At 48.4% G+C, this 13,117-nt stretch overlaps 3 protein-coding genes across 3 annotated transcripts; 1 reads left to right on the top strand and 2 right to left on the bottom strand.

Annotated features, from left to right (window-relative positions):
- Positions 1-1,727: 1,727 nt before the first annotated feature.
- On the bottom strand, positions 1,728-3,136 carry VFPPC_10133 (zinc finger domain-containing protein; the record flags this gene model as incomplete). Its single annotated transcript, XM_022428692.1, has 3 exons — positions 1,728-2,348; positions 2,409-2,711; positions 2,783-3,136. The coding sequence occupies 3 exons, from the start codon at positions 3,134-3,136 to the stop codon at positions 1,728-1,730; spliced, it is 1,278 nt and encodes a 425-aa protein (XP_022284001.1).
- Positions 3,137-5,437: 2,301 nt separating this feature from the next.
- Positions 5,438-7,888, bottom strand: VFPPC_10135 (kinesin-II; the record flags this gene model as incomplete). The annotated part of the gene is made up of 2 exons (XM_018288559.1): positions 5,438-7,092; positions 7,165-7,888. The coding sequence occupies 2 exons, from the start codon at positions 7,886-7,888 to the stop codon at positions 5,438-5,440; spliced, it is 2,379 nt and encodes a 792-aa protein (XP_018137157.1).
- Positions 7,889-10,052: 2,164 nt separating this feature from the next.
- On the top strand, positions 10,053-11,381 carry VFPPC_10137 (malic acid transport protein; the record flags this gene model as incomplete). The annotated part of the gene is made up of 1 exon (XM_018288560.1): positions 10,053-11,381. One exon carries the CDS (start codon positions 10,053-10,055, stop codon positions 11,379-11,381), a length of 1,329 nt encoding a protein of 442 aa, XP_018137158.1.
- Positions 11,382-13,117: the final 1,736 nt, after the last annotated feature.

Raw genomic sequence — 13,117 nt, 5'->3', positions numbered from 1 at the left:
AGTTTCCTTCATGTGGCCGGAGAGGAATCCCGTCTTGAACCCTCAGCTTCTTGCCCTTCCCGCTGCTTCGGGGACGAGCAACAAGCTTTGTCTGAGTACTTCATGGTATATACAGCCCTAGATTAATTACGTTATTGCCCAGAGTGAACGTTACTAATACCTGGCTCTTAATGATAGCTCTTCTTGGTCCTGCGATGGCGTGAAGACAGAGTACCACCCCGGGTTGCAGACCTCATCTATTGACGTCTTGGAGCCAACCGCAGACCAATCTAATACGTCACTAGGCTCCGTACCATCACATGTGGTTGAACATGCGGAGTGTTCTCTTTTTCTTACCGCCGACAACCCCCTTATTGACTTTGGTGCTCTTCCATTCGATCTAATAGGCGAAAACGAGATGAGACTTGAACCCTCTCACTTAGACATCCCCCGGACTTATGTCTACAGCCAACCTTCGCTAGATTATTCTATCGAATGTAGCATGCAACTAGACACAGCACAACACGCAAACCGTTTGGGTCGTCAGGTCTTATCAGTGAGAAGCCAGCCTTTTGAAGTTGATATGACTACCGCGATATTTGTCACGACAGAGCGAGTATTATCGAGGAAATACCAATGCGACTTTCCCACCTGTTCAGCAGCTTTTAATCGTGGGAGCCATCTTAAACGGCACAAGGAAACGTGAGTAAAGTAGACAGAGAGTATAAGGATCGTACTTACGAGATTTATAGCCACTTCAGGACATTCGCTCGCTTTTCGTGCGAGCTCTGCGGGAAAGGAAAATTTAACCGGTTAGACAACCTTAATAACCATCGCAAACTGCATATGAGACGGCAAAAGAAACGAAGTACTGGGGTTTCGTTTATTCTCGGGATTGAGGAAAGTCGTCTAGACCGTGTCTCATTTCTAAGCCCTCGTGCCTCACCTGATATTCGTGGGCCAGAGTGTTGATCTATCTGCAGGTTTGATTTGGAAGTGTGTGTGGTTAACGGCTTGGGTCGCTTAGGCCATCCATGATTGATTTGTGTCTAGACGTTTATTTATTACAGATGCTAAACAATTTTGTGCTTTTCTTTTGGTAATTTAAGTGCAACGTACTCATATTCCTTCTGCCGTACTTCATGCCACAGTTGCGGTTCTTCCGTGTAATTTTGTGTCAATATGTCACGGGCTGTGCGGCGCCGGACCGGCCCTTTGCCGTGTAAATTCCGCCCAGCCCGTGTTGTACATTTGGGCCTATCATCAGATCAACATTCGCCGCCTTCGCTGCTCCAAATCGTGCAATTATGAGATCCATAGCCAAGAGGACATTGTCGAGCGTTGCAAGCGACTCTGGGGCATCAGTCGTCATTTTAATCTTCTCAAAAGGATTTAATCTTCTCCAGAATGATCTAACCCTCCGTTGAGAGCTCGTCTCTTGAACTATCCGCTTCCCATCGTTTACCGAAATAGCCGTCGATTGCGTTGGTAAGGTTTAAGGCTGCCCACAGCATGTTATGCCTCGAGCTCTATCTCGTGCCGTCGTCCTGCGCAAGTCTACGATTGCCGCTGCGAAAAAAACTTTGGGTTTATGGAACACTCCATTGAAAGAAGAGAGCATACATATGAAGCCTGCCAAACGCAATTTTGCCACCAAGCCTTGAACTCTCTCCATATTAGGCTACTTCCCGATTCAAGCAAGGATGTTGCTTCTCAACGAGAACCTACTCAGAATGCTTTCGGTTCTTCTAGCCATTATTACTGGCTCTTTCTGATGACAATCGCTTGCGTCTCCAGGCGCCGGGGAAGCGATGCGGAAGAGATCTTACCGTAGTTGACATAGTTGCCTTCAGATGAGGTTGCGAGCTTGCTACCCTTGTACCGAAAGTATCGGTGTTATCAATGAGGTTCACGACGGTGGTGCCACCACTGGCATGAGTGCGAGCATGTTGAGCGAGGTTGTGGCTTCTGGAAAACCTCTTGCCACATTTATTGCATTCAAATGGCTTCTCCTGTGTGTAGAGTGATCGATAGTGACGCTTCAAGTGTTCTTGTCGGCGAAATTGTCGGTTGCACAGGTCACAAACAAATGTCTTGGAAGGATCTTCAGTAAAAGTCTGCTTGCGGCCCTGGTGGTGGAATGGGGCAGCCAGTGGAGCCGAATAAGTGCCAGGTTCGTTGGTGCCAGACGGCACTGGAGTGACCCGGCGAGGCTTTCCCTCAGCCTTGATGGTCTGATTGTCAACAGAAGTTATGTTCATGAGAGGTACCACAGATCGGATATCTCTACTACTGCTATCCTGGCGCTCACCCTTGTAATCGTCCTTGGCAGTTTCCGCGATGGAAAGAACGCTAAGGAAAAAAGGGAACTAAAAGGTATCGTTCCTGTCGAAGCTAAAATTCTCGTCGACAATGACGCTGCGGGGAGCCGAGGAGACAACTAATGAGCCGGTGCGTACAGGGGATCTAGGGATTTCAACGGACTTTACCAAGTTGAACAGGTCATCTCGAGACTCGAAGTCAGGGAGCTCTTCGAATGTTGGCAGACGGCTAGCAATGGCGGAGCTGAAGTTAAATGCAAGCTGGAAAAAGCCAGAAGTGTGAATGGAGCCTTGCTCTAAAGACCTAGCACCTTCCTCACCGAGACCGTTGAAGGTGATTTTCGGAACCAGAGTTAAGCCGGAGGTGGCAGAAGCAGTCAAGTTGCGAGGATCGCAGAAGCCGACGTCGATCTCAGAAATGACGGACCTAGCGTAAGGCGTTGGTAATGCCAACGGAGGTGGGTAAGAAATGATTCATGGGCTGCTTGTGGGGTTGCTAATCGAGGGCGCCTGAGGGTGAACGAAGGCTGCGGAAAATAATTAGGTGCCAGAACTTCTGCAAAATCAGACACAGTGGTGTCCATGCAAATACCAATTCTAGATTTGCACTTACCTAGCATCATTGATGGCGAACCGCATCTGCGACTAGTAAGACTGGAGTTCTGCATAGGTTTAAGCCTGGGCTTTGCAATCGCGACATCCGGGCCAGAGCACGTCGGTTCCACTAAGATCGGAATCATAACCCCAGCCTCTGGAGCCGCAAACAGCATTACCAGCATTAGACAGTGGTGGTGTGAAACAGAAAATGGGTTTCCACCGAGTTCCGTTTCTAACATGATGGTTGGCTTCAAGCTGGTAGGTGGAGGCGACCCCGTGGGAGTCAACGTAGTGCTGTTGCTAAAGCAAGTTGCCGGCTATGAATAAGATGAGCCGGGGTCCGGAGTAGACACGCAATGCGGGAGTTCCCACTTGGTACATGAGAGAAAGATTGGTTCTGTTGAAAGCAAAGCAAGGTTTTTTTGTATTGTTTGAGGCATTATACTTGAGTTTTTTTTTTTTTTTTTTTTTTTTTTTTTTTTTTTTTTTTTTTTTTTTTTTTGAAATATGCCTAACTTATAACTTGCCTACTTACTCTTTATTTATTTATTTTTTTCTTTCGTGTGGGTGCTTTTGAAATGTTGGTAGTTTGTAAGCTGGTCTTAGCAATTGATGATATAATTCTTTGTGGGTTTATGTCTCTTCGTTTCGTATTTTTCATTCAGGTCAGATTATAGCCCTCTGAGATAAACGAATTCTCGAAAGTAGAAGGTTTCGTTGTTTATAGGTAGTTTATGTGAGAGGCAATATGAAAGGGCATGTGAGCTTCGACTTGTGTCATTCGGAGATGATATGAACGCAGGCGAGCCGGGCTTTGATATACGTACTCACACTCGCTCGCCACGGGCCGTTGTGCTAAGCGTTTGGGCTGGCCAATTCCTTGTCTGTTTGATCTCAGTCGGAAGTACTGTGTATGAAGACAACCTCGCTTCGGTCACAGGATAGCCCAAGAATTAAACAGCTTGCCTGAAACAAGGGGAGCACGTCCCAAAGGTGCGATGTCATATCTCTGGGCTTTGCCTGCAAAGAAATGCCTTGATACTCCCATGAATAAAGTTTGTACATTTGCGTCCGATCTACTATTAATACACCTTTGGTGGGTGCGATGAATTCGAGGGCCAACAAAGGTGGGGCGTGGCACGAGTAGTAGAGAACACTAAAACGGAGCCAAATGCCCCTTTATTCACTTCGCGTGGGGTCAGCGGAGACATTTAAGATCATAGATCGTCGTAACAAGACGGAGTCAACTTGGGGTTAAAGCGACGAGGATTTCTTTGGTGGACACATGACAAACTGTCTCTCCACTTAGGCCGCGCCGACTGGTAGAGGCTAGGTTTAGCATATCATGGGTGCCGATTGGAGCCTGTACACTTTCTCTTCCCGCAGCAGTTGACCACTCGCACGGGAAACTAATTGCTCATTTCTGCCCAGCGGAGGCACCACCTACGGCACAACTATGCGTGCAAAATGGGCAACAGGTCGTGTGGTTGCAAGGGAGTGAGACTTGCTGGCAGGTATCGATGGCTGTTACATTGCCCCGCGTAAAATAATTGTATACTTGGTGTGGGCGTATTGTTCTCGTGCCCGTTCTGCGAGCATGTCGCATTCTTCGGTGGATAATGTTGTGTCAGACGGTTAGACGACTGCGGGATCACATTGGATCGAGCTTAGCTGCGCTGGAGGCAGCAATTACGTTGAGTGAGAATTATGTGAACTATGAAAGGAGGAACTAAATGCAACGTATTTTGTGAGCAGATTTACCGGAGCGGCGCATGTGTAATAGAGAAACCACAATATCAAGACAGATGGGTAGTCGCTGATCATGCATTGCCCTGACATGGCATTGTAAAAAGCACATGACGTAGTGTGGCTTACCTCATGTGGGAGCTGACACTGCATTCAGTCGAGCCGAGCTTGGCGTGCGGCATTTTTTGCCAAAAATTGAGGCTTGGTGGGGCCAATTAAAATGGGCCGTTTAATCCTCACTAGAGCCGGATCTCCATTGGGCAACACCTTGATCCCTGTGCCACAGCTTTAATATTTATGCTTACTTGCACCTTACCTGCAATGCTGCGATTTTTTAGCATTAGAGTTTTGTGGCTTAAATTCGCTCAGCCAGGATCAATATTTTGTCGTCGCGGGTACAGGCACTCTATCCATACTCCATACGGGTCCCTAGGGACTGTGCGTGTGCGTCCTTCATGCCGAGCCTCTGGCATGGACTGGCTCTTCTAGTTTATCCGTCTACGCTAGCGATGGCTGTAGTTCTGCTGGTCCAGGTCGGCCTGGAGTTGGGAGGTCGGTCGGTCTAGGCCCTATGGCTTTTTTGGACCAAATGGCTCCAGCATTAGGCCACGTTCAACCAGTTATTCTTCTGGTCCCCGGCTTATCTCACGCTATAGTCGATTCCGCTCATCGGTGAATGTCTTCTTTATCTGGCTAAATATCCTCTCGCATTCTACACTTACTAGAATAGAGATTAGATCAAGACCGTGTATTCACCTTGACGGTGGTTCCATCAGGTAAATGTACACGCTACCTCAAGATCCACGAATGACGTGTACCGTCTCGACGCTGTCCTGGATCACCTCTTCAAGCATCGTCTTCATCTCATCGGTGCCCATGATCCACCTCCTATGCGTCTGCTTAGGCGCAGGGATATTTGGCATCGTTTTGGCTGGATGCGTTGCTGCGGACGCGTGAGCCTTGTCTCTTGAGCGTGCTGCGCCCCACATAGCGGCAAGCATGCGGTCTTTGTCGTCAAGTCGAGCACGGAGATCAGCAATTTGAGCATCCTTCTCTTTCAAGGCAGCCGCGACACTGTGATCTACACCCACCACAATACTCTCACTTGGCACCGAAAATTCAACAGGTGTTCGTGTAAGAAACAGGTGAGAGAATCGAGCGTATTGCCCAAGTGAGCTTGATGGGCCATTGGAATCGGCACCAATCGACTTGGAGCTGATGAGGTGACCAGTTCGTTCCTTGAAAGCTGTCTTTGCAAGCTGCGTCTCCCGCATTTGCTCCTTGTGTCTCTCTACGGCCTCATTTGCCTTGTACTTCTTTGCCTTCTTGTCCTTCTCCTTATCCCTATCCGCCTCGCTGTTCTTGCCGCCCTTCTTGTTCTTCTGGACGTCAAGCTGCTTTCGTAGCTCCGATAACTCCATGCGATACCGCTCCAGCAGCACTCTAGCGCCGCCTCCGCCTCCAGCACGGACAGCTTTTTCTGCCCGCCTGGCGTGACTGGCAATGCCGTTCTTGGCTCGGGTGGCAAATTTCAAGGTGTTGAGAGTTTCGGTCGTCTGGGTGTCCACTGCCGCTGCGCTCCCAGCTGCTCCAATCTGGACTGTGCAAAGAATACTCACCAGTGAATTGCCAGATAAAGCCCCTTGAAGGAGACGTGTCAGTTTGCTATCGCGATATGGCAGATGCTTATTTGTTTTGTCGCCGCCTTTGCTCTCTATGTCTTTCCGCTCAGAGAGCTTTGAGATGACGGTTCCCAGCGTGAGAAGGCTCTTATTTATATAGGCCCCTTCATGTCTCCGCTCTTTGGACTCGGCTGTCTTTTCAGAGCCTGCCAAATCAATCAAGCTTAGGGTAGACAAACGAACACCACTCGGGAGAACAGCAGAATGCTTGCCATCTGTTCCGCCAGTGTCACAACCTGGTATACGCTCGCGGCTTTCAACTACAATTTGAACAACAGCGTGACTTCGAGAACTGCGGGCGTTGAATTGTGTGCTAGCCGTGCATCTTGCCTGGTGACCGCGCGCAATGACTTGCAGCATTTGGGTGGGGCTCTGGACGATTTCTTCCTTTAAAGGTGTGGCATACACACCTCGCTTGCTGTCTTCGCGAAGTTTAATTTCGCTCTGTTGCAGAGCTTTAGCAACACTGCTGCCCGACGGCATGCTTAACAAGTCATGAATTCTCTCATTATAAATTTCAAGGTAGCTGACACGCAGCAAAAATTCTTGGGAAGGACTTTCGCGAATGTATGAGAAGATGTCGTTAATTGCAAGAGGGATGATGCCTGGTGATGCGTCTGTTCCTTGCATCGAAAATGTCTTCCCAGTACCGGACATACCGTAAGCAAAGACTGTTCCATGATAACCTTCCATGACTCTTCGGACGAGGCGCCGTGCTATATGATTATACACGCGTGCATTGTTATCATGCGTTGTGAAGACGTTGTCTGATCACTCGTTAGTATGTGCTGTTAGGAAGAATACGGGTGGCTGCTTGCGTGGGTGTGCGGCAAACATACCATAGATATATTCGCCGCCCTCCTTGCCATTGTACACAATAAGTGACTTGCGCTCATCGACCATCCACTCCCCTTCAGGATTAGACTGGCCAGCGTTGCTGTCTGGGCGAACTCGCACGCTAACAATGACGTTACCTCTACCATCGGATTTGGATGATCGATTGTCGGACGCTGAGTTGGAAAAGAGAGCCTCCCCATCCACAAATTCATCATGTGTCGTGGCAGATGTTGAGTAACAATCCTGTACCAAAGCCCTTCGATTTTGTTGCGGTGATGAGATGTTAATCAGACCACCGGACATTCGCTGGTTGCTAATAGCTTTATCCTCTCCGCTAACGAACAGCAAACTCGGAGTAGATGGTGAAAAGTGAAGATTGGAAAGCTCCTTTGGTTTCTTCGATTTCTGGGCTCGTGTCTTTTCGTTCACCAACGGATTATGTGGCCGGCTGCTAAACCGGTTGTCGCCTCGTGGCGGATATGGAAACAAGCTGATGTTGACGGTCTTCCTAGGAGCCTTGCCTGCTGCGCTTACCGCATTTATGCTGGGTAATTGTGGTGGTTCAGGCAAAAGTTTGGTTGGGGCGGGAGTTGGAGGCGGCAAGATACTCGATGACCCTCGGAGGCCTCTCCTCGACGAGGACGGCGCAGATTTTGCAGGAGCCCATGATAATGTATGTCCAGTGCTTTTCTGAGTTTTGTTCATTGGCAAACCAGGCATTGCCATGTTTGGTGGGCCATTTGAAGGCAGTGACGGCCGCGGCAACTCTTTCACCATTATGAGTCTGCGTTGAGAACGATGGGAAGACGGGGCTTGGAGTCGAAAAGACGACAGGTTCACCTGGGAACCAGAATATAAGATATCAACCTGTAATCCTTGTCGTGATCGTCCACTCAGTCAGAGTACTATAGTACTGACCTCGGTGGTCGATTTTAAAACGCAGAACACCAGACGGTCAGCCGACAAAACGCGGCGCCGAACCAGAGGGTCTCAACGGCACAGAGTGCTGGTCAAAAGGGAAGTCTTTGGCATACGTGATTGAAGACATAAGTCTCGTCGTCAACGAACCTCCGGCTCCAAGAAGTCATCGCAGGTAGTCTGGTGGTCCGGGTCAAGAGCGGGCCCACGGTCCAGGCATCGCAATCATGAACGATGAATGAAGGTTGGCAAAACAGAGCCGGGCTAGCGAAAACATCGTCACAGTTCCTATTAGTTAAACAAGAAGTCGTTGGCCTACCTACCTCCACCTGGACCCGTAATGCATAAGTTAATTATTTTCAAGCTCTACTTTTGGACGAATCTTACAACGGCTCATTTTCGTAGACCAGTTCTAATTTTGTTTCTTAACAGCCCCTGAAACGGCGTTTGATGAATATGTCGGTGTTGCAGGGCTACCGAGGAGCTCACGCATAAAACCATATGAAGTGATGGATACATTAATAGTGACAGGGTCGAAGTCAGAATGGTTGTACATTGGAGAGGAGAGGAGAAACAAACAATACACACACGCAACATCCATAAAAAAATATCTGTATACGATGGAAATATGGCAACTTGTCACTTAGTTCTCGATTGGGGTAACTCATAAAAACTGGATGCTGAATTCTTCGTTCCATTCATCATTATTGTCGCCGTCTCAGCGAGGCGGGGCAGGTTATCGCCACACTTGCTCGCACCGCTACAAGCCACTATTATTGTATCCAACCCCTCCATAATTTTTGTAGATTGAACTTCAGCATGCGCCAACGCTGCGGTTATAATACCAGTAACTTTGTGATATTCAGGAGCTAGACATATAGACCGTTCATGATAGCATCAGCCTAAAGTCTTCAGTGGATTCCGCATCAATCGGGACCGATCTATGCAACTGGGCCATGACACGGCTGTTCAGCTTGTTATGTTGTTGATTCGTTAGCCGCGGCTCCAGGGGACCCGAGGATTTAGTGGGCCACCTAACGCCTCGCTCAACCCATTCGCTCCGACTTTGTTTCCTATCTAGCAGGGTATCAGTTTATCAAAGTCATCCAAACCAGAAACATCAGTCGCAGACCCCAGTTCCCTTGCCGCTGTTGAATGTGTTTATCATTGTTTCAAGGGTGCAGGAACTATGCATGGCCTAGGATGATGGAGGCAGCCCAAGTGGCTTGAACTATTTTTCTCTCTCTTGCCAAAATCTGTTTCAGAATCTCGCTTTGCACTGTATAATGAGACTCGCCGGGCGGTTAGTATTCGGTGGTAGGCAGTGCAGCGTTCTTGCCGCCCCAACGTCAGGCATTGGCCTTGCTTCAGCGGTTTAACTTTGCTTATTCCCATTAAATTGCGTGCTTGACTGTCGCCCCTTCTCGGCTGTTATCCCTGGTTTTCATCTGTTCGGCCCTCAAAATCTCTTCAAGTTGATGAGATTTGCAATTTAAAGGTAGACTGCTAGGAAGCCATGGCAACTGTGCCAAACATAGTAGGCACTCCAGTGGGACGAACCTCCTCTGCAGGCTGTGGAAACTGGGACACGGGTCTGGTCACTCTTTCCCCAAAATACTGCCCTGAATGGTTATTCCCAACTCCATTCATAAGAAGACTGCTGGCGCATCGTACTAGACCTCTTTTCTCCGAGACTTTCTTCCGAGACTTTCTTCCGCGACTCGCTCTCCTCGGCCGTCTGACAACGCAGAGAACCAAAGAACCTTAAGACTGGATTCTTTGCCTTTTAGGCATGAACGATCAACCTTGAACGCTCTTTGCTTCTTTCACCCCCTTCTTTCCTGCTCCTTTTTATATTCGCACACACTCATTTTTGTCCCTTTTCTTTGAAGCGGATATAATTCTACTTATCAATATCTCCAACTACTACGTCTTCGGATCCAGTCCGATACTGTTCTGCACACAGTCAACAATGAACGATAGGCTGAGAGCAAAGAGCTGGTGCGATCTAGTCAAGTCAAACAGGCGCACGCGCATACCATCATTCGGCAATTTACGGTCCTTAAAAGCCGATGCCAGCAAGGAAGAACCTGACAGCATGGCTACTACGCCAAAGCTCGAGGCTCAGGTCGACAATGAGAAGAACGCGCATAATTATCACCCCGACGACATCGACATTTACGACCCTAACCGACCTAAACTCGGTTTCAAACATCGACTACACCACTTCACTTGGGCATGGTACACCTTCCCCATGAGCACGGGAGGTCTTTCCTTGCTCATCTTTGCTCAACCTCACCAGTTTCCCGGCCTGAAATCCATCGGCATGGTAGTCTACGTCGTAAACATCGGCATCTTTGTTGCCGTATCTGCAATGATGGCAGCGCGGTTTCTTATACATCCCGGAGACATGTCGAAATCTCTCAAACATCCTCGAGAAGGTTTCTTTGTGCCAACGTTCTTTCTCGCCACGGCCACCCTCGTAACAAGCACGTCTCGCTATGCTATTCCTACAAGCGACGCAGGGCTCATCTGGGGTGTTCAGGGAGCGTTTTGGGTCTACCTCGTATTGACCTTGGTGCTCGCCGTCGGACAATATAGCCTCGTCTTTGCCGCTCACAGCTTCGGACTGCAAACCATGATGCCGACGTGGATCCTGCCCATCTTCCCCATCATGCTGTCCGGCACAATTGCTTCCGTTATTGCCGAAACAGAACCCGCTGCCTCCGCTGTTTCCATCATTGTTGCCGGTATATCATGCCAGGGTCTTGGCTTTGCTGTTGCTGTCATGATGTATGCCCACATGGTCGGCCGTCTTATGCAGGCTGGATTGCCAAATCGGGAGCATCGGCCGGGATTATTCATGTGTGTGGGTCCTCCGGCATTCACGGCCCTAGCACTCATCGGCATGGCTCAGGGCGTGCCTGAAGTTGCCAGCCACGACAAGGCTGGCCTACCAGTTGACCTTAACACTATTCGAACAATGGCCTTAATCAGTGCCATTTTCCTCTGGTCTGTTAGTCTCTGGTGGTTCGGCATTGCTGTAGTCGCCGTTATCCAATCGGTCCCCAAATACTTCCATCTCGGATGGTGGGCCATGGTCTTCCCCAACACTGGTTTCATCTTGGCAACGATATCTATTGGCCAAGAGCTAGGTAACGATGGCGTTCTGTGGTTTGCTACAGTACTCAGCGTTTGTCTACTTGGGATGTACTTCTTTGTTTTGTTCTTCAACATTAGGGCTGTTATTACGCAGGATATTATGTACCCTGGGAGAGACGAGGATTTTGAGGATCACTGAGGCATGTTTTATGTCCGAACTGACCTTGTTTGTCGATCCTTCTAACGTGCTCTCTCTTTCCTCTTTCCAATCATTTGGATCATACGTTATGTGTAATTAGATGGATTATCTAATAGCCTGGCGCATAGCACACAATCGCATTTCCACTAAGCATAGTGTTTTGATTTCCTCCTTCTCTCTCCCCTTTTCTTTAAATATCTTCTGAATTAGCTTAAGGTTACTTATTTAGCTAGCTTTATAATGCCTACATGTTTTACATATAAAGGAAAAAGACTGTTAGTGCAAATCAAATTAACTGAAAACAAAATCCCTGGGCTTTGCCTACATTGCCAGCAATACTTCGTGAGTTAAGATGTAGCATGAGTGTGACCTTAGTTCTTAAAAAGGCTGTTCACACATCAATAGTAATGTCACGCGGTCTGTGGAAAGTTGCTTACGGCCACGCGATTTAACGCAACTATGTAAGCAAAAGATGAGCATTACAGAATGCGAGTGTCTTCTTCTTTTACTGCAAGCCCCCCCCCCCCCCCCACCCTTCATTTTATAAAAAAAAAAAAAAAAAAAAAAAAAAAAATACACTCATTTTGACAGACTTCTCACCACAAAAGTTTCGTGCCGTGCCGGAGACAACTGCCAACGACGGAGTATTTTGGCCATACGCTCGATTCTGCAAACATGACACACACAATCATCTCCCACGGCAAGCCTGTCGCGGACACTACCGGCCTCCTAGTGGCCTCCGACAAAGTAGATGCAGAAGACGACAATGGCGCTATCTCATCCACATTTGAGGCTCGGCCACCAATCCGCGCCCTGCCGGGGGGGGTGGGGTGGCAGCAAAACACCGCAGTGCTTACACCCCATCGAGTAGATTTTGTTCGCCCTGCCAGGATAAATGGACATCCTGTACAGACAGATGAAGTGTGAGCTTGCAGGTACTCACAAGATGGTGGAGGATGCGGCAGAGCGGGCTGGTACTGACTGCGTCGGAGCTGCATGTGTGGAGGGTTCATGATTGTAGATGCATTAGGGTGAGCAGTTATGCGAACCTGGTGGGTCAGATCGTCGGAGGCCTCAAAATATGTCGTTCAGCAGCTATAAGGGCAGCCGCATAGGAAGGCTGGGATGAGTACATGGGGGAAAATTGATATCTGACAGCCCCAAAGGGAGGGATGTCTAGCCTGGAACCATTTTTGGCGAAATTCGAACGGCGGCTAAATTTAGCTTCTGGCGGCACCAAGCACACCCACCAACGACTGCCCCCCAAAATTAGCTCGGCAGACACCGGCGTATTAGAGTAAACAAACCAATATTTTTATTTGTAATTTTCTATACAGCCGTTTCATTCTTGATTAAAGACGATTTTCGAGGTCGAGAATTCTAGGTAATTGCTCGTGCAGGGCGCGGGCTCCTCTTTGCGTTCTATAGCTGAGACTAGATCGTCTCGTGCGAGTGAACCAAATATTAGGGATGTCAAAAGGATGTAAGTCCATCCAGCCGGATATCTTTGGTCCATCTGTCATTTAGCCGATACCTTGATGGCACGAGAGTCAAAGAATCACACGAAAGGGTCGCTTTAATTCGTAAAGAATGCCATGCATTCAGGATTCGGTATGGAGGTATGCAGCCATTATGATTGATTCCTGTAATTGAGAGAGCATTCGACGTGCCTGTTTTCGTCAAGGTTAATAGAAACTCGTACAAGTGGTGTTTCCATTGCCATATCAGCAAGTGAG

Source organism: Pochonia chlamydosporia (genome assembly GCF_001653235.2).
Source record: "Pochonia chlamydosporia 170 chromosome Unknown PCv3seq00010, whole genome shotgun sequence".
Classification (NCBI taxonomy): domain Eukaryota; kingdom Fungi; phylum Ascomycota; class Sordariomycetes; order Hypocreales; family Clavicipitaceae; genus Pochonia; species Pochonia chlamydosporia.
This window is presented reverse-complemented; position numbering and strand designations above follow the sequence as displayed.